This window comes from Vicugna pacos, chromosome 20 (assembly GCF_048564905.1).
Source record: "Vicugna pacos chromosome 20, VicPac4, whole genome shotgun sequence".
NCBI classification, from domain to species: Eukaryota; Metazoa; Chordata; class Mammalia; order Artiodactyla; family Camelidae; genus Vicugna; species Vicugna pacos.
In genome coordinates, this window is record NC_133006.1 from 8,096,259 (window position 1) to 8,122,951 (window position 26,693).

The 26,693-nt window shown below is 48.3% G+C and overlaps 1 protein-coding gene across 4 annotated transcripts in view; it reads right to left on the bottom strand.

Annotated features, from left to right (window-relative positions):
• LRRC1 (leucine rich repeat containing 1) overlaps nucleotides 1-26,693 on the bottom strand; it is a 90,808-nt gene that overhangs the window by 19,879 nt on the left and 44,236 nt on the right. For all 4 annotated transcript variants that reach the window (XM_072944800.1, XM_072944801.1, XM_072944799.1 and 1 more), the window contains 7 exons: nucleotides 10,661-10,739; nucleotides 9,333-9,422; nucleotides 6,478-6,534; nucleotides 6,128-6,191; nucleotides 5,369-5,443; nucleotides 3,838-3,982; nucleotides 1,463-1,581 (listed from right to left, as the gene is read on the bottom strand). In XM_072944800.1, coding sequence (XP_072800901.1) covers nucleotides 1,463-1,581; nucleotides 3,838-3,982; nucleotides 5,369-5,443; nucleotides 6,128-6,191; nucleotides 6,478-6,534; nucleotides 9,333-9,422; nucleotides 10,661-10,739 — 629 coding nt within the window. The remainder of the gene's footprint in view (nucleotides 1-1,462; nucleotides 1,582-3,837; nucleotides 3,983-5,368; nucleotides 5,444-6,127; nucleotides 6,192-6,477; nucleotides 6,535-9,332; nucleotides 9,423-10,660; nucleotides 10,740-26,693) is intronic.

Below are 26,693 nucleotides of genomic sequence, written 5' to 3' on the forward strand. Positions count from 1 at the left end.
CACCTGTCCCCTGCACTTCCGAGAACCTGCGGATGGTGGCATGGAAGCCTGCAGGGGCCAGAGAGCTGGGCAGGGGGGCAGGGCCGGGGCAGGGCTGCCATGAGGCCAGGGGGAGAGAGGGAGGGCGCCCGGGCTGGTGCGGGAACCCGGTCCCTGCAGGAACCAGGCTGGGCCCGACACGGAGGGGGCTCTTCAATCCAGATGGAACCCAGGGGTGAAGGTAATTTTTCCAACCGTTGTGACGACTGCCTGTAATTCTACAACCAGGAATGAGGAAGGAGGGCTTGGGCACTCCCACCCCACCTGTCCAGGGGGCCGCTGTGCCATCCGAGGGGAGATGCTGCTGGGGGGCCCCCCTCCACGCCCCTCCACCACCCCCTGTGCCCTTGATTGACTCCTGCTGTCTTTTTCTGCTCTTTTCACCTAAAGAGCATTGCTCGTTCTTTTATAAAGAAAAGAGAAAACGGAAGAAAAAGGAAAAGTAGGGTAAGAACTAATGTGACACTATATATTTAAAAAAAAAGATTTAAAAAATGTCTTCTGTATAGCACAGGGAACCATATTCAATATCTTGTAATAACCTTTGGTGAAAAAGACATGGAAAGGAATGTATGTATGTACGTGCATGACTGGGACACTGTGCTGTGCACCAGAAATAGACACATTGTAACTGACTGTACTTCAAAAAAAAAAAACTAACATGACAAATGAAGATGGAGACGAGAGGACGGAAAGGCAGGAGAGTAGACTGGAGCAAAAACTCAGCTACAGGATAGTTTAAAAAGGAGAAGCAGCAGCAGAGGAAGTGCAGGTGGAGGAGGAAGGACTGGACGCAGGGGAGCGGCAGGGAGTGAGGGGCAACTCAGACCTGTCACCCTGGAAACCCCGCCTGTGCCACCCCATCAGCAGGCGGTACCCACGAGTTCCCCCCAGAGAACGGGGAGGCTGGTCCAAGGGTGGGGCACCGGCAGCTGCCTCACCCAACTTCTGAGACGGGGTGAGGTCAAGGTCAAAGCCGTGGTCTGGCTGCCCCTCAAAGAGCAGTCCTCCCCTCAGTGCTCCCACCTGGCCAACTCTATTTCCTCTCCCGCTCTGCTCTCTCATTTGCTCCAGGAACCCAGACAGAATGACGTTCCCTCTGGCCGTCCTCCTCGCATGCCTGGTGGAGACGTCAGCACCTCCCCCGACAGGGCCAGCTGTCCCCGCGCCTCCCTGGACATGCACTGCCTGCCAGTTCTGTCCTGGTACAGTGAGCACCGCTGGGACACACACGCCGACAGGGGAGCTTGCACTCGTAAAAAGGGGTTGTCTTTATGTTCCCGTGTTTGCTCCTCAGGTCCCTTTTTCACTTATAACATAAGCCAATGTCCATCCAGCCTTCACAAATTACAAATAAGTCGCACCGACCCCAACCGGCCCTTCTGATGCAGAAACCAGCCCGCACATCTGACATCACACTCACCAGGAGCCGGTTTTCCGTCAGAACCAATTCGGTGAGGCTTTCACAGTCCCCGACCGCCTCAGGCAACTGAGTGAGTCTGTTCTGATCCACCTTCAAGATGGACAGTTTCTTTAGCTTTCCTGTAAAAGCGTCAGTTAAACTCATTAGTTGTCATTGTTTTCCGATCACCGCTCAGGGTTTCCTCTCCGCATTCTGACTCATTTGATTTCCTCACCCAGCTCTTCGCATGACGAAACTCCTCCATTCTCACTGAGATCACGAAAGGTTTGAGAGCTCAAATAATTGGCCAGGAACATCAGAAACAGTTGGCAATTAGTAGCAAGTCCTCTAAAATGTCACTACATAAAAATACCATCGCAGAGCCAAAAAAAATTAAAGAAAAACCAACAGCTGGCTCTTGGTGGGGCTTTAAGAACAGGAGATGATTCCTGCACCAAGGAGAGATGGCTCATCTTACTCTAGGAGTCACCCTGGCTCAAAACAAAACACAGTGCAGTGCAGTTTACTGTATCGTGTCACCTACGAGTGACAATGACTCAGTGAGGACCCCTGAGATGAGGTCGTTCCTTCTGTGCGCAGTAAGATCTTACAAAGTCCTATTGAAACTGATCTATTTCCCTCAAAGCAGGAAGAATGGACTCGCTGGAGATGCCCTCGGGCTGTGGAGAAGGAGCCTGCGCTTCCCGCAGCCCCCGCAGGGCCCCCGCCGAGGGGGCAGAGGAGAACCTGCACCCTCAGATACTCATTTTCAGCTCCGCTCCTCAGGAGGCTGAGCCAAATGGGCAGCCGCCCTCCTATCCACTGCGAGTGGCTTTCCCAGCCACACTTTCCCAGCAAAATCAGGAAACAGCCTCGATCATACAAGACAACAGAAAGCTGGAGGAAGATTAACCGGCCTTGTGTGCAGTCACGGGGCACTGCAGAACTAACCGCTTCCCAGGCTCCTTGCTTGGCAGAATCGGCACCTACTAACACTGCCCCGGGAGGGGGCCACCAGCCCGGGGGGCCGGGAGCCCGACAGCTGACAGAGCTCGCCCTGACTGAGCTTTCCAATGAGATCACGTGGCCTTGCAGCCTCTCCTTGAATACGTCTAGTGACGGGAGACTCACCCCTTCCCTAGGCAGCCCAAACTGATTTAGAACAAGTCTCTTTTAAGCTCTTTCTTCCTTTTTTTTTTTTTAAATGAGGCGGTGGTAATTGGGTTTATTCATTTAATGCTATTTGGAGGAGGTGCTGGGGATTGAACCTGGGACCTCGTGCATGTCAAGCATGTGTTCCACCTCTTGAGCTATACCCTCCGCCCCCTAAGTGCTTTCTTAAATCAGGAGTCATGGCCCTTTCCTCGCACTTGCCTGAGGTGATCAGTCTGCTCCTCCTCCTACCTGACGGCCTGTTAAATGCTTGCAGTCGGCCAGCCCACGCCTCCTACTCCTCCCCCAGTCCCAACAACAGGACACCTCCACTTCCCACCACTGCTTTCAGATGCCGTGGACGATTCACAGTGAATATTTCTACCGAGAGTCAAAATCCTCATCCATTTCCACCCAGCCTGGACCCAAAGGCAGTGTCTGCGTCCCTGCCGAGGCGCTGTGATCAGTGACCACATTCATCTGGGCCAAACACCGGAACGGGAGTGGTGCTTTGTCACATGGCTTCTCCAAACCCTGAGCATCTTTCATCCCTTTGATGTCGTGAATAAAGGTTAAATGAAGGCCAGAGACTCCAATCCTGTGACAACTTACAGGGTTCAACACAGTTTCTAAACAATTTTCCGGCGGCTCTGTGATGGTGGAGCTGCCAGTCCTTGTCTGTTTGCATCTTCTCTGTGTTTATTTTCTCACCCCGGACTGAGTTCCTTGATGGTAAAGGAAATGTCTGGACTGCTTTGTAAAGGAAACAGCATCGGATGCTTCCAGGAAAAGACGATTCTCAACGTACCAGGGAAAGCTCAAGTCAACACCCCGACTCCCTTTCACAGCCCTTCCCTGGTCACACGGTAAGGTCAAAGCTAGTTTCTCATAAGCCGTTTACGATGCTCAGTTGGAGATGTCTTAGTGGCTGTTCATATGCCTGAAACACATTCTCTGATTTGGGCTAATTCCTCCCGAGATCAGGGAGACAGGATGCGGACAGAGGAGACGGGGCGGCGGAGGAGGGGCAGCACCTGAGCAGAATAACACTCAAAAGTGCTGCCAGACCAGCACGGCAGAAGCACCTGCGTGCAGAGACACCGACCCTGTATCACACGCTCCTGGCACTCCTTCTTTAAGAACACACGACCAGGGGACGAAAGGAGCCGCGAGCGCAGCTCCCGCGAGGGGCCAGCGTGGGCTCGCAGCACACCGGATGACAGCCAGCACCGAGAGATACTCACCGATGCCGTCCGGGAGCACTTCCAGCAAGTTCTGGGAAATGACAAAATCTGTCAGTGAAGTCAGGCCGCTGATCTCTTCAGGGAGTCTCTCCAACCTGTTTTCAGAGACATCTAAGCACAGCAGGTTCTTCAGATTTCCTATTTCCTACATCAACGACACAGAAAAGGAGACCTAAGGGCATCTAAACCCGCCGCAGCACAGAGGGATGTGTTCACAGGGCTTTTTCGCCATCGAATCCCAAAGCGGTTCTATGGATGTTTCCTCGGTGTCACATGAACAACGTGACCCCTGGCGCGTGCAATTCTCTGTGTTCACGACGTGGCATTTTGCACATAGTCATCTACAGATGTCTGTCCACACATACACTGTTCCCCCTGCATGTCTAACAGCTGACGGTTTATTACTTTCTCAGTAACTGCCTGGCACACCCCTCCCCCCAACCCTTTGACTCTTAAGTAACTAAAAATCTCTCGCTCAGGATTTCTCATAGTTTCCTAGGGAAATCTCAGTGCTCATCGAATTCTTGCCCACCTCAGTTGCTGATCTGTCCTTCCCTTTTCCCAAATGCAGCCAAGACCTCAGAAACACTCAGATTAGCTCCCTAGCCGCATTAGTCACAGGGGATGTCATGGTCATTCCAGCGCCACAACTGCAACAATTAGAATTTTACTGAAGGATTTTTTTCTGCCTTTAGGCTTCCCTGCACCGATATGCACTCCCCTCCGAGGTGCACAGCCGAGCAGAGACAGCCTCTGAATGCCTGCAACACATGAGCCCCAGGGCCATAGTGAAATATACTCCAACTTCAAACACTGGCTCTAAGGGACACCAAAAAGCAAAATTCAGTCCCACCTGGAGAAAGATAAAATAAGGGGAAAACGCCCCTTTGTGGTTGTCATTGTTTGTTCAAGTTTCTCTCTCAACTGACCAGAAGGTGGGCCTGTTGGCTGGGACCCCAAAGGTGACCAGGGACTCAGAAGTCCACACGAGACCGCATTTCATTTGGAACCTGGTTCTCACACTTGGTACCAGTAGGAAAAACGTGAACACTGTGACCTTCTAGTGTAACCGTGAGCAACATTTAGAAAAAATATGAAACAAGAGCTTTGGACACGGTTTTCATGTCAACTCTTACAGGGCAAGACGTGGTCAGATTATCCCAGAGCACTTGGGCACGTCACCAACAGCGGCAGAAACTGATACCATCCGAATTGGGCGTCCCGGTAATTTCCAAATTTTCTGGGCTGACAGCAAGCAACCCAAGCGTAAAGCAAGGATGAAATAAAATGCAGACTTTACAGATTCGGGACATATTCACTATCTTTAGAAATGGTGGGTTGAGGCTTTCGATTTTTCTTTGGTAATGTGGCATGGGTGAACGCTTGATATATTTTTCCAAATCTGCTTTTGCTACCGATGTTTCAGCTTTCAAGATCCCTTTGATAGAAAAGTTCATGTAGAAGCAGAGACTACATGGCGGGTGGTGGGTGTTTTACATTTTAGGGGCGACAACGTGAAATTACGACTCACCTGAGGTAATTCGGACAGCTGATTTCCGTCCAACCAGAGTTCCTTTAGATGAAAGAGAGCTCCGATTGATTCTGGCTAAAACAAAAAAAATAATGTTATGGTAACAAAGCCCCAACTTTTAGCCTTCCACTAAGAAAGAAAGAATCCTGGACTCAGACACAGAGAACAAACTGCTCCCGAGGGAATACAGGGGTGGGAGGGGATAAATTGGGAGTTAGAGATTTGCAGATACTCACTGAGGTATATAGAATAAACAACAAGTTCACACTGTGTAGCTCAGGGAATCATATTCAATATCTTGTAGTGACTTATGGTGAAAAAGAATAAGAAAACGAATATATGTGTGTTCATGTATGACTGGAGCAGTGTGCTGTACACCAGAAATTGATACAATGTAAACTGACTACATTTCAATAAAAATATATATATACCAAAAAAACCCTGATTCAACAGTTGACAGCTGGGTGCCAGGGAGGATGCTGGCTGGTACCTGTCCAACATCAGGCCTCCCTTCCTAAAAGCAACCCCACTGCTCCCCAAGGAGGCCAGCTGTTTCCACTAGTGCCCACTGTCTCCTGACTCTCCACCCCCAAATCATCTTTCTTAACCTGTGTGAACTGAAGCACATCCTCTCATGCTGCTGAGCTGTATCCATGGAAACCCTGGTTTACAAGCACCCCTCTATGTCTCCCCCCAAATCTGCTGTGACCATAACTAAGGATGAAGTGCAGTTCAAATCTCTCTTCAGTACTGACTTACCAAATTATAGATTTCATTGTTTCCTAAGTCAAGTTCTTCTAGTCTCCGTAGCTGGGTAAGAGAGCTATTAGCAAAAACAAACAAACAAAGGGAGGGAGCTCTTAGAGAGGATGCAGAAATGCTGAGCAAGATGGTATCCCCTGCTTGGACTGGTTTCCAAACATAAGATTCATCTGGACTTTCTGGCCATAAATATTAAGGGAAGGACTATTAAGGGAAGGCTGGCATCTTTCAAACTTTCCAAAAGACACAGAACTTCTTTTTGACAAGATACTGCTGTGCCTTCCCCCCACCCCCCTCCCCAACGCTTAAAGAAATTCATTCAGTGTATTATTTCCCCAGAGACTCACTCAGGAAGATATGTGAGAAGATTCTCTCTCAGTTCCAGTGAAGCCAGGTTATACAGACTAGAAATGAACATAAGGGGAAAGTATCAGGGAAGTTTCTAACATTCTGCTTACTTCACAATATGCACACTGCGCAAGGAACAAGCCCTAACAAAACCTCGCACGTCGCTTCCCGGGGCAGAAGTATCCAAGACCACCACCGCCTGTACCCCCACTAACAACATAACCACTACTTCCCAAATTTTAATATTAAAAGTTCAAAACAGTAGCGTCATCACTCTAAGGCTCCCTCACTCGGATACTCTGTGCAGTTGACACGCGAACGTAAGTCACCAGCCCTTGAAAGGGAACCACTCCCCGGACCAAGATAGCAGTCATAGACGCGCTTCTGGACTTGAGAATGTCAAAAATGTGCGGCAACGCCTTTAATCTCACGAAGCCCTTCTTCCCAACGTCAGTGAGGAGCCGTGCCTGTTTGGAAGCAGTGGGCCCTGGGTCCAGGGCACCCATGGGCTCTCACCAGACGCTGCGCTCACAGAGCAAGGGGCCACTGAAACGCAGGAGGCGTAACGTACTATCGCGCGCCACGTGGTGCCTGGGGCGCAGGGCTGCTTCGGTAAACGGCGGCTGTAATAATGTTGCTTTTATTCTTATTAAACCCCAGAGTGGCACTCTTTGCAGCGGATTCTCCTGCGCCTCGGGTGCAATCCATGTCCGTGAGGAGCACGGTTAAAGGAGACAGATGGGCTCCCCCTCAGAAGCTGATGATCTGCGTCGCGTCTGCACAGGCAGTGGCAACCCTGCACCCGCAGAAACCGCACACGTCCCAGTGATGTCGGCGCTGGCGAAACGTACTGATTCAGAAGAAACCTGAGTCGCCGCGACTCCAGCAGGCACCGCACTAAGCTCCAGCCAACCCAAGAAGTGAGCTTCCGTTGGTATCACCAGAGTGACGCCCCCACGCGGAGGACTTTCACATGTGCCGCACAGAACACAAGGAGTCAAACTTCACCCCAACCCTCTAATCCGCCCTAATCCTCTGTTCTCCTCCAGCGTAAGAGCCAGAATCACAGGCGCTAACAGAGCTGGTTTCGTAACATCAGCAAATGCACATGTGATTTGCATGATCAGCACACATACGCATATAAACCCCATCTCCTCGGAAATGCATGTGAACTACACGATGAAACACACAAGTTCGGTGTATCCTCCTCCAGTTTTAGGAAACGAAAAATGATTTTAGAAATTTAGAAACCACGTAACAGTTCTCATAATCAAAGCGAGAGCAAACAAATAAATATTTTTTAATTGCATAGTATCTTGCTAACTACACAGACCTTAATTTTTTTTACCACTCCCCTGTAACAGATATTTTATCCTTCAATGTTAATTTCTGGCACATTAAATTTCTATGGAATACCATCAGAATAACCTCCTTCTTCTCCAAAAAGTACTATTTTCTATCCTTCCTGCCCCTCCCACCACCAAATGAGGTTTTTAAAAAAAAAAAAAAAAACCTCACAAACTCCTGCAGAAAGATACCACAAAAGTTTTTCCTCTCAGCATACTGACCTTAACGTCTCACAGAGTCCCCGAGAGCAGGCACATGAGGGACATTCTTCTAGAAGCCAGAACGTAGGTCAACTGTATTTTTAGGATTCTATTTCAGGGACTGGATGAGGGGTTACTTTAAAAAAAAAATTACATCTGTTCTCCACTATATTTTAAAAATTCCTGCCCTAAACCACTTGGATTTTTTTTTTTCATTTTGGGGGACAAAATCATTAAGAAAGTAAAGAATCAAATAAACTGAAGTGCCCCAAGCAAACAAAAGACAGTACAGTATTAAACCATTAACATGTATAAACCTATAAACATTTACAGCAATAGTACTTGACTGGGGAAAGCGGTACTGAAGGCGGGGGGGGGGGTGGAATTACACAGTCACAGCAGTTCTGCTATTTTCACACCGGATTCGTCCTGAAGCAATCTCTGGTTACAAATTTCCTTATGGTGGCTGTGCTCCAGAAATTGTCCTAAAACCCTTTCATTTTTGTTCTTGAAACAATAAATATCTTATAGAAATTCCCAGGCCTCAAAAAAAGAGTATTCAAAAAAGATGCCTTAAAAAAAACTTAGAACTAGAGTTATCGAATGACTCAGCAATCCCACTCCTGAGCAAATATCCAGAGAAGACTCTAATTCAAAAAGATACATGCACCCCAATGTTCATAGCAGCACTATTTACAACAGCCAAGACATGGAAGCAACCTAAGTGGCCATCGACAGATGACTGGATAAAGAAGATGTGGCCTGCCTATCTATCTATCTATCTATCTATCTATCTATCTATCTATCTATCTATCTCTATCTCAGCCATAAAAAAAGAAAAAAATAATGCCATTTGCAGCAACATGAATGGACCTGGAGATCATCATTTTAAGTGAAGTAAGCCAGAAAGAGAAAGAAAAAAATACCATATGATATCACTTATATATGGAATGTACAAAAAAAAAAAAGAGACACAAATGAACTTATTTACAGAACAGAAACAGACACACAGACATAAAAAACAAATTAATGGTTACCAAAGGGGAAAGGGGCTGGGGTGGGGGGGATGAATCAGGAGCTTGGAATTTGCAGATACTAATTACTATGTATAAAACAGATAAACAACAAGGTCCTACTGTACAGCACAGGGAACTACATTTGATGTCTTGTAATAACCTATAATAAAAAAGTATTTATATATATATATATTATTTACCATATATATATATAACTGAATCACTATGCTGTACACCAGAAACTAACACAACATTGTAAATCAACAATACTTCAATTTAAAAAAAACTTACTTGCCAATATTTTCAGGCAGAGACTGCAATGAGATGTCATTTACAGAAAGACATGTCAAATTCTGTAATTCGGGAAAGCTTTCTGGTAATCTAAAAGAACAAAAAACAAATGTCAATATAATTGAAAAAGAGAAGTGCATATATACTAGAGGTATATTAAACATAAATATAATGATTTCTTCTATATGCTAATTGAAATAACCTTCTAAAGTTACATCACATATGGCACGTTTGTCTTGTTTTCCTATTTATAAGGCAAAAAATAACGACTTGGACTGCCTCGCAGTGCAGGGGCATGATAAATACTTGCTGAGAGGGTGACCCAGAAATAATTAAAGAGAAAAGATATGCAAGCTGTAAGAATAAAAGAGAAAAAGATGCTGTAAGCCTACTAAGTGCTCTATGAAAGAAAATAGCTTCTGTAACTGAAAATGCCTGAGAGTGGAAATACTTTATTGATGAGGAGAAAATAGGGAGAAATTTTAGCCCACAAGATTATAATAAAACACAAGACAGCTGCTTAATAATTTTTTTTTCCTGTAGCTTATACCCAGAGCAGCGCTATGAATCACTTACAATTGAGCAGCTGACAGGCAATTGCTACTTTCTTAATGTTTTCCTTTTAATTTGATTTAAGATGCCAATCACTTGAGCAGATTACATGTTTCACAAGGGTCTACACAAAGAAATTTTGTATACTTCTCTTAGACTCTACTGAATGGTGAGGTTTCAAAATAAAACTATTATTTAAATACTTACAAAGGAACTTTACTTTCAATATATCTATGGTTGCCAGTATTTAGGGAGAAAAAAAAAACATTAACTGAAGGCAAAAAGATCTCATTGCATCTAAAATGCTGAAAGTCGTTATATATAAATCCACTAATACAGAGAAAAGATCACATAACTTTTTTTTGCATAACTCTTTTTTTCTTTTTTTGCAGGGGATGGTTGAGGACTCCTGCCTGAGTGATAGTCTCTAGATTAGAATCTTTCATTTCTTTCCTCTTTCTAGGTTCCTTTAAAAACAAATAAACAAACAAACAAATCCTCCATTACCGTTTGATATTTAATCTAGGTAATTCCGAACTTCAAAGCCAAATCCGGTCCCCACGATTAGAAATGGACCCACCTGGCCCAGAGAGACCGCGGGACCAGACTCCGGAGGGCCATTCCTGCATGGTTCTCCGGACCACACAAGTGCCTGGAATCCACCGGTCAGGGGGCTCACAGCTGAGCCAGAAGCCCCAAGGAGGGGCTCCGGACAGCCTGGTTCTCAAAAAAGGCACCCTTAGTACTACCCACAGAAAAGCAAGCAGAAAGGTTACCTAGTCAGTGGGTTTCCACTGAAGTCAGCGATCTGCAGTGCTTTACAGAATGAGATGCTCTCTGGAATTTCAGGAATATCTGTAGAGGGAAAGAAAGTATCTGTCATTTACCTCCACAGTGGAGAGTTTTCATCGTCCTCACGCTGGACCACAGTCACAGGGGAGTATCTGCTGAAACATGGCATGCACTTCTAAAGTACTTTCCCACGTGTATTTTGTATTTGCCTTCCTAGGAGAAGATGAATTCTAAACAGAAGCACGTTAAAGAAAAAGATTAAAAACCACCACCGCCACCAAGTTCCATCACCTTACCAGAAGTCACTGAGGGCATTCCCATTCCCCCATTTTCATTTGGTTGTATCAGTACAAAGCATTCTAAAGGATGCATTTTTAAATCACGAATTTTCTTCTGATTACAAACATAATTTGGAAAACTCAGAAAAGTCCTAAGAAGAACAAAAAAAACCCCACCAACATCCCCAACACCCAGAGAAAACGTTTCACTCTGAAGTATTTGTTCATTGTCACGTTGTCAGGCACACACACACAGAATGTGTATATAAATAGATTATATTGCAAAACACTAGGTTTGTGCATCCCTTTATGTTATTTTATAAACCTTTTCCCCTGTCATTATTCTTCCAAATAGTTGGCTGTTCTCAGTGGCACAAAAAGCCCACTTTTATACTTTCATACTTCATTTAGCCAATCCCCTGTTGTTGGACATTCAGGTTGCTCCAAATTCCTAATGTTATAATTCTATTCATGTCCATTGCTGGTTATTTCCTTAGGCTGAGCGCCCAGACTGTCATTATTGCGTCAAAGGCGCTCACATCTCTAGAGCACTTGATAAATACTGTTAAATTGCTTTAGAGGGGCGAGTTACACCCATTTACACTTCGACCAGCCAGTATAAGGTGCCCAGTTCAACATCCTTCCCCTTCCTTTTTTCCCTTACATTTTAGAAACTGCCCACGTTACTGGTGAAGTAGTCTGGCAACATTCTGTTTTACATTCCTTTTATTAGTAAGGAGGCTGAATAATTTTCCTCTGTGTTTGCCTGCCACTAAATACTGTGATTTTTGAAATGACCAAAATTGTTACTTTAAATTCCTCTTTCTCTTGGTTTAAAACCTGAGGTTACAGCCTTTTTGGGGGCTTGAAAAGTTCAGTTCACGGCATTTAATTTCAAGAATCCGTTTACTTTGGACCCGCTAACATTAAGAAGGGCTAAAATAGGAAAGGTTCTCCTGATCCTGGGCCATTTCTTCCACCAGCTTGACAAATGCAAGTTGAGCCAAAACATACCTAATATTTCTAAATCGGGGGTGGAGAGAAGACAGGAGAAATAAAGGGGGAAATGCACGCCCTGCTCCAACACCACAGAGTAACCAGAAGCTACAGAAAAGCTCTCAGTACAAATTTAAAAGCTGAAAATATTTAAATTTGTGGTCACATTTGCTTGACACTGTTCTCTGCCTATGCAGGGTCACACAAGGTCGTGAAGGACACACACTACTTACGATCCTAGTTTCATAAACATGATGGCAATATATACACACACAGACACACACACACTTCAACTTTTTAAAAAAGGAAAAGGCAAAAAAAAAAGGGGGGGGGGAGGAACGAATGAAGGTACATCCATCCATTACAGGATGGCACAGCTGTCCAGGTAGGTGAGGTTTGCCCAGGTGAATGGTGCTGTTGGCCCTGGACCCCCCAACCGTCCCTCCTCTGCCACCACTAAGGTCCCGGGGGGAGGTTTTTATAAGACTGAGAAAAGGGGCTGGGGCTGCAGCCATGGCCTCACAAGCCAAGGAAGGTCAAGCTGACACTCACACGCACAGAGCACAGCAGCTTTCTGCTCCATCCGAGAAAAAGATCAAGAAAACAGAGAAAGAGGAAAGGTGTGTCAATTAGGTAGAAGTCTTTATTTCTCAGGGCATCAGAAACATCACTGAAGCCTGGGAAGACGGGCCCTCCACGGGAACACATGAATAGCGGCTGTAAGAAACTGGTCAGGACTGGTCTGGAGTTAGGGCATCTGAGGACACCTAAAGCAACTGCCTGAGAACAGCGCTGGACTGAGTTCAGACAGAGCTGGCCAAGAGGCTTGCTCCACAGGAAGGCGTCCCCTCCTCAAGCTAACCTGCTTATGTACAAGCTCAGCAAACAGAACACAGGGCTCCTGCTCCAAAGACCATTGCTTTCCACCCTATGCCTGTTCCTAACTTGCCTGAGAAGAAGGTATTTGCCTGCAAAAATAAGAGCTTTGGACAAGAAAGGCAGTAGTGTGGTTTGAAGGGTCCTGATTATCGGTTTGCTTTAGGTCACTAAAAATAGCAGAACAGACAACTAAGCAAGGGGAACATTTACGCATCCTTAAGTACCCAGCTAAAATGTCACACCCTCGGGAACACCTCTGGGCCCCAAGGCGGGGCTGGACTCCCCTGCTCTCAGGTTCCGTGGGCTTCACCTTTGTGAAATCCATCACGGTTCTGATCAGATAAGTGCCTGGCGATGGTCAGTCTCCCTTGTTGAACTCTAAGCTCACTGGGGAGAAGGACCACACTGGCCTTGTCTGCTACCATTTCCCCAAAGCTGAGATAACTCCATTGGCCCCACACATCCACAGGTTCCACGTTTGGGGATGCAACCAACTGTGGATCAAAAATAGTTTTTAAAAAATTTCCAGAAAGTTCCAAAAAGCAAAACTTGAATTTGCCTCACGTGGCAACTAGTTACATAGTATTTCCATCGTACTTACAACTATTTCCATTGTGCTAGGTATTGTGAGTGATCTGGAGATGGTTTTACTGTAGATGGGAGGATAATGCAAAGACGATGCCATTTACATGAGAGATCTGAGCATCCTAGAATTTTTGGTGTTTTTCTCCTTCCCTTTTCTCCAAGGGACTGCTGTATTAAGCTTAAGCAGCCCACAGGTACCGAATGAATGAGCGAGAAACTCACATTGCTGAGCCTCTGCAAGGACAGCTGCTCTCTTCATCTGAGCCACGAAATACCCCCCAAAGGGTGGAAATTATCTCTATTTTACCAGTGCGAAAACTGCTTGGTCCCAGCTCACAAGAGCTAGTACAAAGCCTGCAGGTTACTCCCAGCTGAAATCCCCCTTTAACTGCCTTCCAAGGGTTTTGCTCTGGACAAATGTGACATTTAAGAATCAACATGTGAAAAAATACATATAGAAACCACTTCTCAATGAAGCCAAGGCTGACCACCAACCTCATTAAAAACCTGTAATTAGAATCCTTTCCCCTGCAACCCCCTCTTCCCACTCACGGCCAATGTCCAAATCCTTCTGATTAGTCACCAATTATTTTCCCTCCCCATCTTGTTCTGTCCACTCTTATTAGTATCAACCTAGTTCAGGCCCTGACCACCTAGAGGATGACACTGTCCTCTTTATCTGTCTCTCTCTGTATCCCACGGGTCCTCCATCAACTCCCCAAACAGCCAGGAAAGCAATCTGTGACAGTCTTCTGCGTTTCCTGGGGCCCTCGGGCAAACTACTTAGCCCCCTATGCCTTCATATCCTTCTCTGTAAAATGGGTCGTCAACAGGTATTTTTCAAATAATGCCAGCATAGCACACCGTGAGTGCTGCAGAAGTTCAGAGAAGGGGAAAAAAATCAGACCAAGGGGGACACTTCTGCTTTGAACTAAATAAGGAAGAGCTGAGAAGAAGCATGGGCCGGAGAGGGAGAGGGGAGGCCCTGGGCAGGGAGTGCTGAAATTTCAGAACATCAGCACGGGAGCATCTGGAGAGAAGGCTGGAAAGATCTCTTGATAGCAGACGACCAGCTCCAGGTTCAGCTGTTTACCATTAATTTGCTAGACAAGGCATTTCCTCTCCTATAAACAAGGGGTAATCAGACCTCCAGCTTCTGAGAGTAACAGAACAGCACAGGGCACACGCTGCTGGACCACTTTTTTTATACTGGGTGGGGGGTCAGTAGAGAGGATCACTACTTTCCGTTCTAGGCCAAATAATCTGAAGAAGCGCAGTGCGATTATAAACAGCAGCGTAAACAGAGATGAGAAGGACTGAGAGCACTTTTGCTGCTGTTTTAACCGTCTGACAAGCCATACGATTAAACCCTGAATAAACATCTATTTACAAACAAATACGAGAAATAACTAATGAGGTTCTTCATCTCATTAAAGAATGTCCCCCAAACTTCTAATTGCCACCGTTCAGCTTAGTTCAAGCTTCTAGAGAAGGTGAAACAGCAAAAAGTTTTAATCACTCTTCATTCATTCAAACTGGCTTTGTCTCCTGTATGTTCATGAATAAAAGCCTAAAATTCAATAATGACAAAATGTCTGAGAATGATTATAAAACTAAGTAATCTTTTCCCTACAACTTTCTTAAGATAACGTTTTATTTCAGGCCCACTTTAGGCTCTCATTATTTCTGAGTCAGAATTGCTTTGAGTTAGTGAGACACAATTAAAACATAAAAATGCCTGTAGTTTACCAAAAAATAAAAAGTGTATAAATTATCAGTATAACCACGAGCACAGCCTGTACACAGAGGACTGACAGTCAGCCCTGAACCCTGCAGCACAGAGTCTCCAGCACCGCCCCGCAGACACCACGCTGGCACCGTCAGCCCAAGGGCTTCTGAGAAGAAAACAGCTTTCGCCGCAGCCACTGTCATTTAGAAAGTGATTTAAGAGGACAGTCCCTGCCCTTCCTGGCACTCCTAGTCTTTTCTTTTTTTTCCAACTGAAGTCTAGTTGATTTACAATGTTGTGTCAGTTTCTGGTGTACAGCGAAGTGATTCAGTTATACATATAACATTCTTTTTCAGATTCTTTTCCATCATAGGCTGTTACAAGGCTCTGAATATAGCTCCCTGCGCTGTACAGTAGGTCCTTGTTTCCTTCTTTTCTCGGCATCCGTTTTTAACATATCAGGCTGGGATTCCACCTTCCCCAACCCCACCCCTCCGGCCCCAGCATGGGAAAACTCAGCCTGTGCTGCGCCTCCGTTCCTCACAAAAGGGGCTACGCTTGGCGATTCTTGGCTTCATCCCCCAACCTGGGCTACTGAGAGGTAAGACAAGGTAACGTACAGGGTAACGCGGCAAAGGACACAAATGTAAAGGCCGAGAGGGCTCCCCCCAGATTGGTTTCACCGAGTGCAAGTCACTTGTCATAGCAGCTTGTGGGGTCTGCGGCACACGGCCACCTCCCCTCTCACCCCGACACACGCTCAGACAGGAGGGGCAACTATCATCAAGGCCTCTGTCAGCACAGAAGGAACTGGGTCTTTTTTTCTTTCTTTCTTTCTTTCTTCTATTGACATACAGTCAGTTTACAACGTTGTGTCAATTTCTGGTGCACAGCACAATGCTTCAGTCGTACATGAGCATACATATATTCATTTTCATATTCTTTATGACCGTAAGTTACTACAAGATATTGAATATAGTTCCCTTTGCTATACAGTATAAACTTATTTATCTATTTTATGTTTATTAGTATCTGCAAATCTCAAAAGTCTCACTTTATCCCTTCCCACCCCCTACCCCCACCCCGGGTAACCATAAGTTTGTTTTCTATGTCTGCGAGTCTGTTTCTGTTTTGTAAATAAGTTCATTTGTCTTTTTTTTTTTTTTAGATTCTACATATAAGTGACATCATGTGGTATTTTTCCTTCTCGATGTGTCTTGTTATCAGCATCCCATCTTAGGCAGAGAAACGTGTAGCTACATGAACAGTCAAGAATCTGAGGGCAGAGCCTCATCACCACATGGCTGATGTTAAACCAGATCAGAGACAAACAAACAGTAAGACGGCACCCACCAACAGGGCCGTGGCAACAACAGCCCCACGGGGACTGGAACTGGCCTAAAGGAGACCCAGGGCCGGGGCCCCCGGCCACCCCAGGGGCACACGGGCACCAGGCTCTAACCTCCCCGACCTCTGCAGCCACAGTCAGTAAGCCAGCTCGAGACTCGTGCTAGGTGAACAACCTCCCCATTCTTGGTTCATCACACATCTAGTTCTGTTCCACAAAGAGAAGACGTAGCAGACGTGGCCTGCGGGTAAGCCCACCTGGGTTTCCTTTCTCACGGAAACTAACCACGTCCACATCGAGCATGTTTCATGTTTAACATCAATACACTGAGGGTGGTGCAGGCGCGAGACACGAGTACAGAGAACCTGGTCCTCTTCCCATCCCACACGGTGCCCTCCGACGAGGAGGGAGGAGCCTAGCGGGTGGACAGTGCTGCTCCACACTGAGCTCTCCCCCTGCTGGAGCGCCTTTGGGTGGTAAATGTGTACAGGGCCAACCTACCCAGGCCGCTGGCTCCGGGCTCCAGCTGGTCACCCTGGACAGACAGACACACACACACCTCCCTTCAGCCACATACACACTTGATGTTTTTTCATGCAACACTTCTACTTTAGATGGAGATTTGAAATTGCTCCCCAACTGTCTGGTGCTCATAGAAGCCCCCTTTGAAATCAGCTACCCAGCAGGGGCTGTCACCACTTCCTTGGACACCCGTGGGAAGTCTTAGGTCCGGGGAGAAGAGCAGGGGACAGACCCAAGACTGGGAAGGGCCAGGTTTAAGAGCAGAGCTTTGAAATCCTGGTCCTCCTGCCTCACGGCCGAGGGAGAAGACAGGCAGATTCTATCGGCTCCAAACATGCAGGAGAATGAGAGGCCAGAGGAAATGTACGTGGGGAGACAGAGGAGGGGAGACACAGGCCTGCAGTTCCCAGACACCCTGGGCAGTCATCTCACCCAGAGAAGGGGGTGGGTGAGCCATCTGAGGAGGGAGGACCCAGGAGAGAATTCCTGATGTGGGAGCCGGGGGAGAACTCTGGGGACAGAGCTGAGAGATCAAGGGGGCAGAGGGGTCACCAAGAGGGTGGGACGACGTGGCAGCCAACAGGTAAGCGAGATGCAGGCTGGGCTCCAGGAATCTGCTCTCACTGTCCAGAGGTCACCAACAGGGTGGTTTGCAGAGCATCAAACCACAACGATGGAGAAGCGACGTTCCCACCGGCTCGTGTGGATGGGGGGTGGGGGGTGGAGGCAGCACCTGCCCGATTCTAGTCTGAGACAAAGATGAAGACAAGAGAGGAAGGGGGAGAACACGATTTTCTGATCGTGAAGCCAAACGTATTTATGTAAAAGGGCTGCTGTGCTCTGTCCATCGGAGATTACAGCCCAACTGGGGACTGAAATCTCCTGGCTTTTTACTAAATGACAGTGAGTTTGTCTCATCAAAACAAAGAGCGAGCCATCCCGTGTCACAATCCCATCCAAAATAAACCCTACCGCCCTGGTAATTCCGAAAGCCGGCGAGCCTGGGTGGGGAGTGTGCCTTCCGAAAGCTTGGCCACCCGGCGGGAAGAAGAGGAGTTTGCGGCTTGAGGAGAAAACCAAGGTCAAGGGGAAAGGTCATGTTATCGTGTTTGGGTTTGATGTTTCTGTTTGGACCATCTGCGGAGTGCGCCAAGGGGCAGACAGAGGGGAATGAAGGGCGCAGGGAAGCCCACGCCCGTCTTTGCTCAGAAGGCAGCCAGGTGGGGGCGCAGGGAGGCCAAATGTGGGGACATCAGAGCCCTGTCTGTGGGGAGGGGCGGGATGGGTGCGGGAGCAGCAGGTGCAGATGAAGGAGGGGCAGGCTGAGAGGCAAAGGACAAAACCCCCAACATCAACATCCTCCTTGAAAAACCAGACCTGGCATCTCCGAGGTGATGCTGCGTGCGGCAGGGAGGGAGGATGAGACGGGAGGGCCGCACTGGCATGGAAGGTAGGTTCCCACCATGCACAAACACCACGAATCCAGGCCCAGTCAAAGGCAGGATCCAAACACGACGGGGACTAAACCACCAGCCGTGAACTGCAGGAGCACGTCAGGAGAGATGCTCCCGGACCGCGGTGAGGCCCTGACTGCTGTGACCGCAGGCCCGCTCGGGGCATCTTCTGGCTTCACAGACCAGTTCAACCACTCAGCCCCAGCAAGGCTTCGAGTGCCAAAAGGACTGGCTGACGGCTGGCTGCCTGACTCCAGCCTGCTTAGAACTACCCAGGATTGTCCAAGAAGACTAAGTCTGAACGCATGATCCGTGTCTGCATTTGCTGCCTTGGCTGTTCCCCTGGGTGAGCAAGGAAAAAAATAAAAATGCTACAGGGAGATTGTTTTCCAAAGGCGCCATCCCGTTTATTATATTATTCCAGCCCCCACGGACGTGCCCAGGAGGCAGCAGCCTTGTAGACAAAGCCGTGAGTCCTGCCCGGGCAGCCTTTCCAGTGTCTGCAGGGGAGACAGGGAGAGGCTGTGAGGCCGGAAAGGCTGGCGTGGCCTCTGGGTGTTGCGGGGAGGGAGGTGGGACAGGGGCCCTTTGTCAAAGTTGTATTTTGAGTCTTGGTAACTTGTGCCGGGAAAGAAACCTTCTCGGCCCAGAGGGTTTTCACCTAATTCCAGCCACAATGACAGAAATAACCTCCACGCCTCAGCCTTTCCTCCCCAGCAGAGCTGGCCAAATAAACACAAATGTGTCTTGAGATACAAGATCTCCTGTTTTGGAGGGAAAAAATTTTTTTTCACCAAAACGTAAGGACTACCAGGAGGGTAAGTGTTAGGTTTCATACAGAATGAGAAGCTGGGGGTGGGGGGGACGTGGACAGTGTGACACTCGTCTTACTTGCCCACCTCCCAAAATAAAATATATATGATTCTGAATAATGGCTACTTAAACCTCAAGATGACAGCAACTAAATGCCAAAAGCTAAAAATTACAATCTTTGTACCTACCAGCTACTTCAGTGTCCCATTTAATACACACAAAAACACTACTGGTCTTTATGCACCAAAATTCTCTAGGGAGACGGAATTCTCAGGGATTGAATGCTTCAATCCGGAAATGAAGGCTTCCACTCTCCCTCAAGGCCCCTCCATCTTCTGAGGCCACGGACCCTTCCCCTGCCCTGGAGTGCAAATTAGCACCTGGGGTCAGGCCCGCCCCTTCCGTGAATTCTGTGGGTCTGACCGTCTGCTGGGGTGGACACCCTCACACCCCTGCACCACGCACGGTGTTTGCCAACTGACAGGCTCCACCGTGGGCTGGGATGAGTCACTCGCTCCGGGTAACGCAGAGCAGAGGAGCGGCCAGGGGCCTGGGCTGGGGTCGAGGGGACACCACGGTCTGCAGAAGCACAAGGAGAGGCCTTTCAGCCTGGATAAACTTGCCAGAGCACCGATTCTCAGCGGCTCCTGCCAGCTCTTCCCAGTGCACATCCCTAATCCAAGGACTGGGGGTTCCCATGTCCCACCCAACGAAAGACAGGCCTGCAGTGCTTACATGATGGAAAGGCTGGGGCCCCTCCCAGCAACTGATTCACGGGGTCTCGGGTCTGGAGGAGCAGTCTGCATTTTAATTCGATGCCCCAGAGATGCAGATACAAAGGGTCTTAAGACCCATGAGAAACACTGAGACATTTAACCTAATTGGTTCTCAGCCCTGAATGTGTATCACAATCAGCTGGGGCCATCATCCCCTGAGATTCCAGGAAGGCGGCCTGGAGTGAGATCTGGGCGGCTTAAAAAAAAAAAAGAAAAAAACAACCTCAGGTGAATCTGAGATGCGGCCGGGTCGGGACCCACTGCTGACGAGGCCCCGGCCATGCTGGAGTGGCTGGTGTGGTACCCAAAATCACCCACGGCTCCCACCCGCCAGATACCTCCAGAGTGAAGCCATTTCTGCCCTGAGATGGAAACAGAGCAGACAGGGAAAGGCTGAGGGCTTCCACAGACTCTGGCAGACAGGCAGGACAGCAGGGGGAGGTGAAATAAAGCTGTTTTGTTGTGGAGTAGAAGATGGGGAAGGAATGGGGGGAAAGAGGTGGGAAAAGGATGGAAAGGGGATTGTTTGAATACAATCTACCTACCTCCTTCCCATTTTTAAAATAAAACCAATTCTTATACCCTTCTACCTGTAATACCTGGATTACTAAGACAGACACGTGAATTTGCAGCTGGGCAAAACCCGTTTTCTGTACTTAAGCTGTGGATTTAGCCCACGGCTAAAGTTCAGACTGTAAAGACCCCCTGCTGGCCTAAATACTGTTTAGGACCTCAACCCCCTCAGGGACTGTGTAGGCTCTGTTAGATTCTTAAATGAGTGACTCCCGGCTCCAATTTAACTTATGTGAGTTTTCCCTGGAGATTAACATGCAGACTCCGGGGATCGTGCTCTGGGAATCCTAATTGTGGAGTCCTTGGGGAAAGTGGGAAATACGCGATTTTAACAAGGATTCTGAGGCAGGTGGTCCCAGAGCCCACCTGGAGAAGCGCCACCCCCAGGGAATCCAGTCTCAATCTCCAACTGGAAAGAATTCCTGTTCTCGTGGTACCTGGAATCCCCTTTATCTGTGGTCTGATGGTCAGCAGGACATTCTGACTTGCTGAACTTGGCCATTTTTCTCCATCTTCCCTTTTACACCTACAAATAATGGTTTAGCCCCCGTGGTTGGAAGGCCTCTGGGACCGACTATAGCTTGTGTCTCTTGGACAGGATTCTTCCCTCAGCTCTACCTATGATGATTTAACCCCAGTGCCTGACGTGCAGAGCAGCACAGTAAATGCTTCTAGGCTGTGTGAACTCAGTGTAGAAGTTCCCGTGTGCTTCTTTCTAGGAGCTGAAAATGCATTATGAAGATCAGATCACACCTCCTAATGCCACAGCAGTGCTGAGCCACTCATCTCTGTCTGGTTCTCCTGCCAGTCATCTCCCGCTTTCTGAATTCATAATTCACATGATTCAGTCTGCCCCTCTAGGCTTGAAAAAGGGGCTGCAGACCCTGCACCCCGTGACACAGCACCATCCACAGCACTCGTACGAGTCAGTGACCAAAATGGGGGCTCTCCTCTTGCATCGGTTTCTCGCTGAAGTTTAAACAAAAGCAACGGCCCCAAGGGCAAAGCCTGAGAAATCGTCCCATTCATTCACTCGTTCATTTCTCTGATCATTCATGCAGCTAATAATTAACGGACCCTGGCGGCTTATGTCCGGCTACATGGCAGAAGGTGAGGAGAAAAAGGTAAGGGAGGCAAGTCTGTGCCCTCCAAGATCTCGGGAAGCAGTGGGGAAGGGAGGTGCCTCCAGAAGAAGCCCAGTGTGGTGTGACACCCAACACTGGCAACCTCGCCAGGGCGGGGAGAGTCTGGAAGTGGGAAGGGCAGGTTGATGACCTAAACTTTATTTGCCTCCATTGACTTTTTACAGTGAACCATATGCTGCTTTTATAATTAAAAATAAAAATCCCAAGATGAAATAAACTTGGAAACACAATGGGTCAGTGCAATTACTGAAGGGTTTTAGAAGGGAGCACCGTCTGTGGCCCTCATCACTTAATGTGGAATTACCAGGCATAAACTGCCCAGAGCGCACTCTGGTCCCAGTCACAGAATACTGGTGACTGGTCCCCCACCTTCTGTCTTCCGGGTCCACCTGGACGGCTCGTTCCCATGCTAGACACTGATCAGACACACACACACGTTATGACCAGAGCTATCAAATTCCCCATTAGTTGTATCATAGTCAGCTGTCCATGACATACATCCCAGCTTGATCGCTCACGGCCCTTAGACCTGGCAGGTCCGGCAGGAAACTCTGATCGCTGCTGTTTCCTCCCAGAAGTGGTGTTTTTCCAGCATTCCTCTGACCTTGCAAAGAGAGTCCAGGGAAAAGCACAGAACAAGCAGCGCCGTGTGCTGTCAGCCGCTCTGGCATCGCTTCCGCCGTCACAGATGACCTGCCGGATGCCAAGTCCAACGGAAACTTCCCAGCCCGCGTTTACTGACCGTTCCACCCAGCCTTCCTGGACGTGCTTCCCAGACTCTGGTTCCCAAGCGAGCTCTCCCGATGCGCCCGTTTCTCTCCCTGCTCCTTCTCAGTCACTCTCTCAAGTCTCTTTTCTCCAGTGCTCCCCAAAGTCCTGCCTGGACAGTCCCGTCCAAGACAACAACTCCATCCATTAATCTGAAAGCTTTAGTCCATGAGGTCAGTTCTCCGGGATGTCTTCCGTGATGACCCGGCAGCCACTCTCTCGCTCAGCCTTTTCTGCAGTTCATTCAGTGCTACTGACAAACCCTCCCGCTGGGCCTTCTCAGAATCTCCCTCTGCGTCCCCTTCCCCGGTGATACTCTGCACGCCTTGTGCCCTTCACGGCGACAGCTTCAACCATCACCTGCACACGGATGACTCCCAACCCTTCCTCTCCTGCTAACATGTCTCCCCTGAACCCGTACATTCAGCTACAGCCCCATTTAGATCTTCCAAAAGCCGGGGGGGGGGGGATAGCTCATTGGCAGAGCGCATGCTTAGCACGCACAAGGTCCTAGGTTCAATCCCCAGTACCTCCACTAAACATAATAATAAATAAATAAATGAATAAATAAATAAATCTAATTACCTCCCCCCAAAAAGAAATTAATGAAAATCAGTGTGTTCATTTAAAAAAAAGGCATCCTTCCCTCCACGTGTCCACAAATAAATTCATTTTCCCCTCAGATCTGGCCCTCTCTCTGGGGTCTCCCGTCTCCCCCATGCAGGAAGTGGTTGTCCACCCCAAACCCAGGCCTCTCCCTCACCCTGCCCTTCAGCACCATTTTCCCTGCTCCCACTCCCATCTCTCCATCCCCCACAGGGGTGCCCGGCCTTCTGCATTCAGTCTGCCCTGATCAACCCCGCGCTTCCTGCTGGTGCTGAGTGAGCTGAGTTACTCCCTTGCTGGAAACCCTTGCATAGCGCCACCCCCTCCCCCAAACCAGGCTTTCAAGGAAACACTCCTGGGGCGAGCACACAGGCCCAGCCATCTGCCTGTCTCCAGCCTCGTCTCTTGCCACACAGGATATCTTGTGTTTCCCAAATCCTTCGCACTATTTCAAACCTTCAGACACACACTTGTGCTACATCATCTGCCTGGAAATGTCTCCACCTGCTACTTGCTCCTCAGAGCTTGGTAAATGTCATCTTGCCCAGCAAGCCTTAATACCCCTCTCCTCCCGGGAATGATGGGGCCCCTCCCTGGCTCCTTCAGGCATACCTCTGACACCACCCTGTCATCCCAGATGGACTTGGTCCTTCCACCCCTGCCCCCTAAATTTCTGTCACTAATCTGACTTGCCATCCTAGCTCCCAGCACAGCACTTGAACACCTGGTGCCGGTTAAATATTCAAGAGATGAATAAAACTCAGTCTAAAAGTGTCCTGCTCTCTGTCCCTTATCTCAGGGAAGCACACATTCCAGCCAGGACTTCACCAGTGCCTGGTTGTACGTTTCACCGTGAACCATGCCACCTTTATTTAGAACACTTCTTTGAGTTTATCTCTTCCCGTTGGATCCTGGAGGAAGGTCAGAGCGGTTGCTGGCACAGCCAAGAGGGATTTTAGAAAGAAGAGCAACTTCGACTGGCAGGAGGGAAGCACTCCAGAAGACCAGAGCCGATGGCCTCAGGGAGCCCTCTGCATGCTCCGACTGGTCACACCTGCAGGCTGGCTGGTCCCTGGTAGAGCTGAGGCAGGGGCCTGGATGTGGAGTCTGTGCCAGATGGGGAGGTGAGGGACGCTCATGACCCATGCGGTTCCACAGGGTGCCTGCCGCCTCCCCGGCTTAGCTAGGGCCTCTGCCCGGAGAGATCTCAGTGCCCCTCTCCCGGGTGTTACTCAGGAGGGAGGGGTCCCCTGCCTTTTGTTGTGGCCAAGTGTCAAGTGCCTGGCCCTGGGCCCTCCCACGTCTGTCCACATGCCCAGACCCCGTGTTCATCTTGACCCACCTCATCGGCCCTGCTGAATGAAAGGAGGCCTCTTGGTTCACACTCTGCAAGACCATCAAAGGGTGAACAGTAGAGGCGAACATTCGAGGCGTGGACCGACGTGTAGTGGCACTTGCCCCGAGCACCTTCACAAACAAAACCTGTGTCGGGTAAATACAGAACCGACCGCTTCACAGACCCTGAAACGCCCTTGAGCATTTTACGCCTGGCCCGCTTCTGCCCCGGTTCCTTCCCCATGTACCCCCATCTCCGCAAGGCCCGGGGCGTGACCGTGCCTCCCTGACTTATTTCGACACAAGAATCCGACATCAGGTAGAGACTTCTAAATCGCTGACTCGCCTCTTTCGTTACTCTGTCTGGTTGGCCTTTAACGTCTCACACCCTCTGGAAACCTCCCGCCTTGCCGGTTACCTGGCCGAGGCCAGCCCTGCCTTCCACACCTACAGCGCCCTGCTGTGCTAAACAGGCCACGTCATGTTTCCCCCAGAAAGTCGAAAAGGCAAGAGTTAGTGATGCATCCGCCTTGTTAAAACATTAAAATGTTTGACAACAATGGTAAGGAAGATGCCCACAAACCTGTGTTAAGTAAGTGAAAGCAAGACCCATTGGCCATGAGAGACAAAGCCACACCCGCTTCCCAGGAACCCGGGACGTTCACATTATCTAATCTCTTTCCTCTCCTTTCAAATGTGAAACCCTCGACACTCTTAGCATTTGGCTTTCCTTGTTCTACGGCAATACACCAATCTTTTGCCAAGACAGCACAGCAGTTACCCCGGAAGTGTTGCCTCGGAGCTTGCTGAGAAAAAATTCAAGTTAAAAAACCTCACGCATCTCGCACAGGTTTTGTGCTATTAGCAAACGGGAGCCCACCCGTCACGTCCATCTGTGTCTGGCTGTATACGTTTATATTATGAATTATCGTTGACACTCATAAGCATTAAAAAAAAAAGACCTGGGTCCAAGGCTTTTCCAAACTGAAAAGATTTAAGAATCATAATTCATTATTAGCTTTGAGCAGGTGTGTTAGATTGAGGACACTGTCAATACTTACAAAGCTAATCTAAAACCCCAGCGTTTCTATATACGATCCTCAAGTGTCGGTTCTGAATCCTGCCCCTCGTTCCCTCTTTCCTCCTCCACTCCCTCATCCCTCTCTAAGATGTGTCTTTTCCGGCTTAATTGGCTCAGAGCACTGTCTGTGCTCACAACAGCATCTTAAGCCGTCACCATCCTCGTGGAGAGATGCCATCCGGCCCTCAGCTGCCTGGAGACGCCCTGTCTCTTGGCTCAAGCCCGATTCACATGACAAACGAGGTGACCTCAAAACCCGAGGGAAGCCACGTGGCCGCTCGCCCTCAACAAGCACTTTCACAGCTGGAGACTGTCAAGTCGGTACCCAGGTCAACTGCCTAAACAGCGAGTGGAGACTGGCATCCCGCGTGTTGGGATTTTGTTTTATTTCAGGAGAGACCGCTGCAATTATTTTTGTGTCTTCATCTCAGCCCAGTCCGTGTAAGTCCAACCCTGCTTTGTATTATTTAATAATTTTATTTTGGTGGTAATTAGGTTTATTTATTTTTAGAGGCGGATACTGGGGACTGAACCCAGGACCTCACGCACGCCAAGCATGCGCTCTACCACTTGAGCTACACCCTTCCCCTTGTTCTGGAAAATCCAGCATCTGGCACTGGGCGTAGCAGGTGAAGGCTGAGCGAGTGAACCAAGTGGGGCGGGGGCGGGGGCGGGGGGAGAACCCAAACCAACTGAGGAGCTTAGTGACCTACAGAACACATTCAGAGGTGCTGATCTCAAACTCGGAGGGCACATCTCTATGACAAACCTGCTAATTCAGAAACAGAGGGAGAGAGAAAGTTACATAAACTCACAACCTATTCCGCACAGTCACAATTTTTCTGGTAAGAGGAAAGCAACCTCTGAATTACTAAAGAGTAACAATCATTTTTTACTCTTTAATTAAGAGTAACAGCAGTTTTATTAATTAATATTAGATTAACAACAGTTTACTCTGTTACACTTCTTTGGAATTGCTCCCTGAGGCAGATTTTGAGTAACATAAACGACCGTCAGTGTCCTTGTTTATTGCCTAAGTTGGCATTAGGTAATGTTTGGATGTTTTTTAAAATCCAGTCCACTATAAAAAGTGAAACCACTGGTCTGAGGAGATGCAAAACAAACTGAG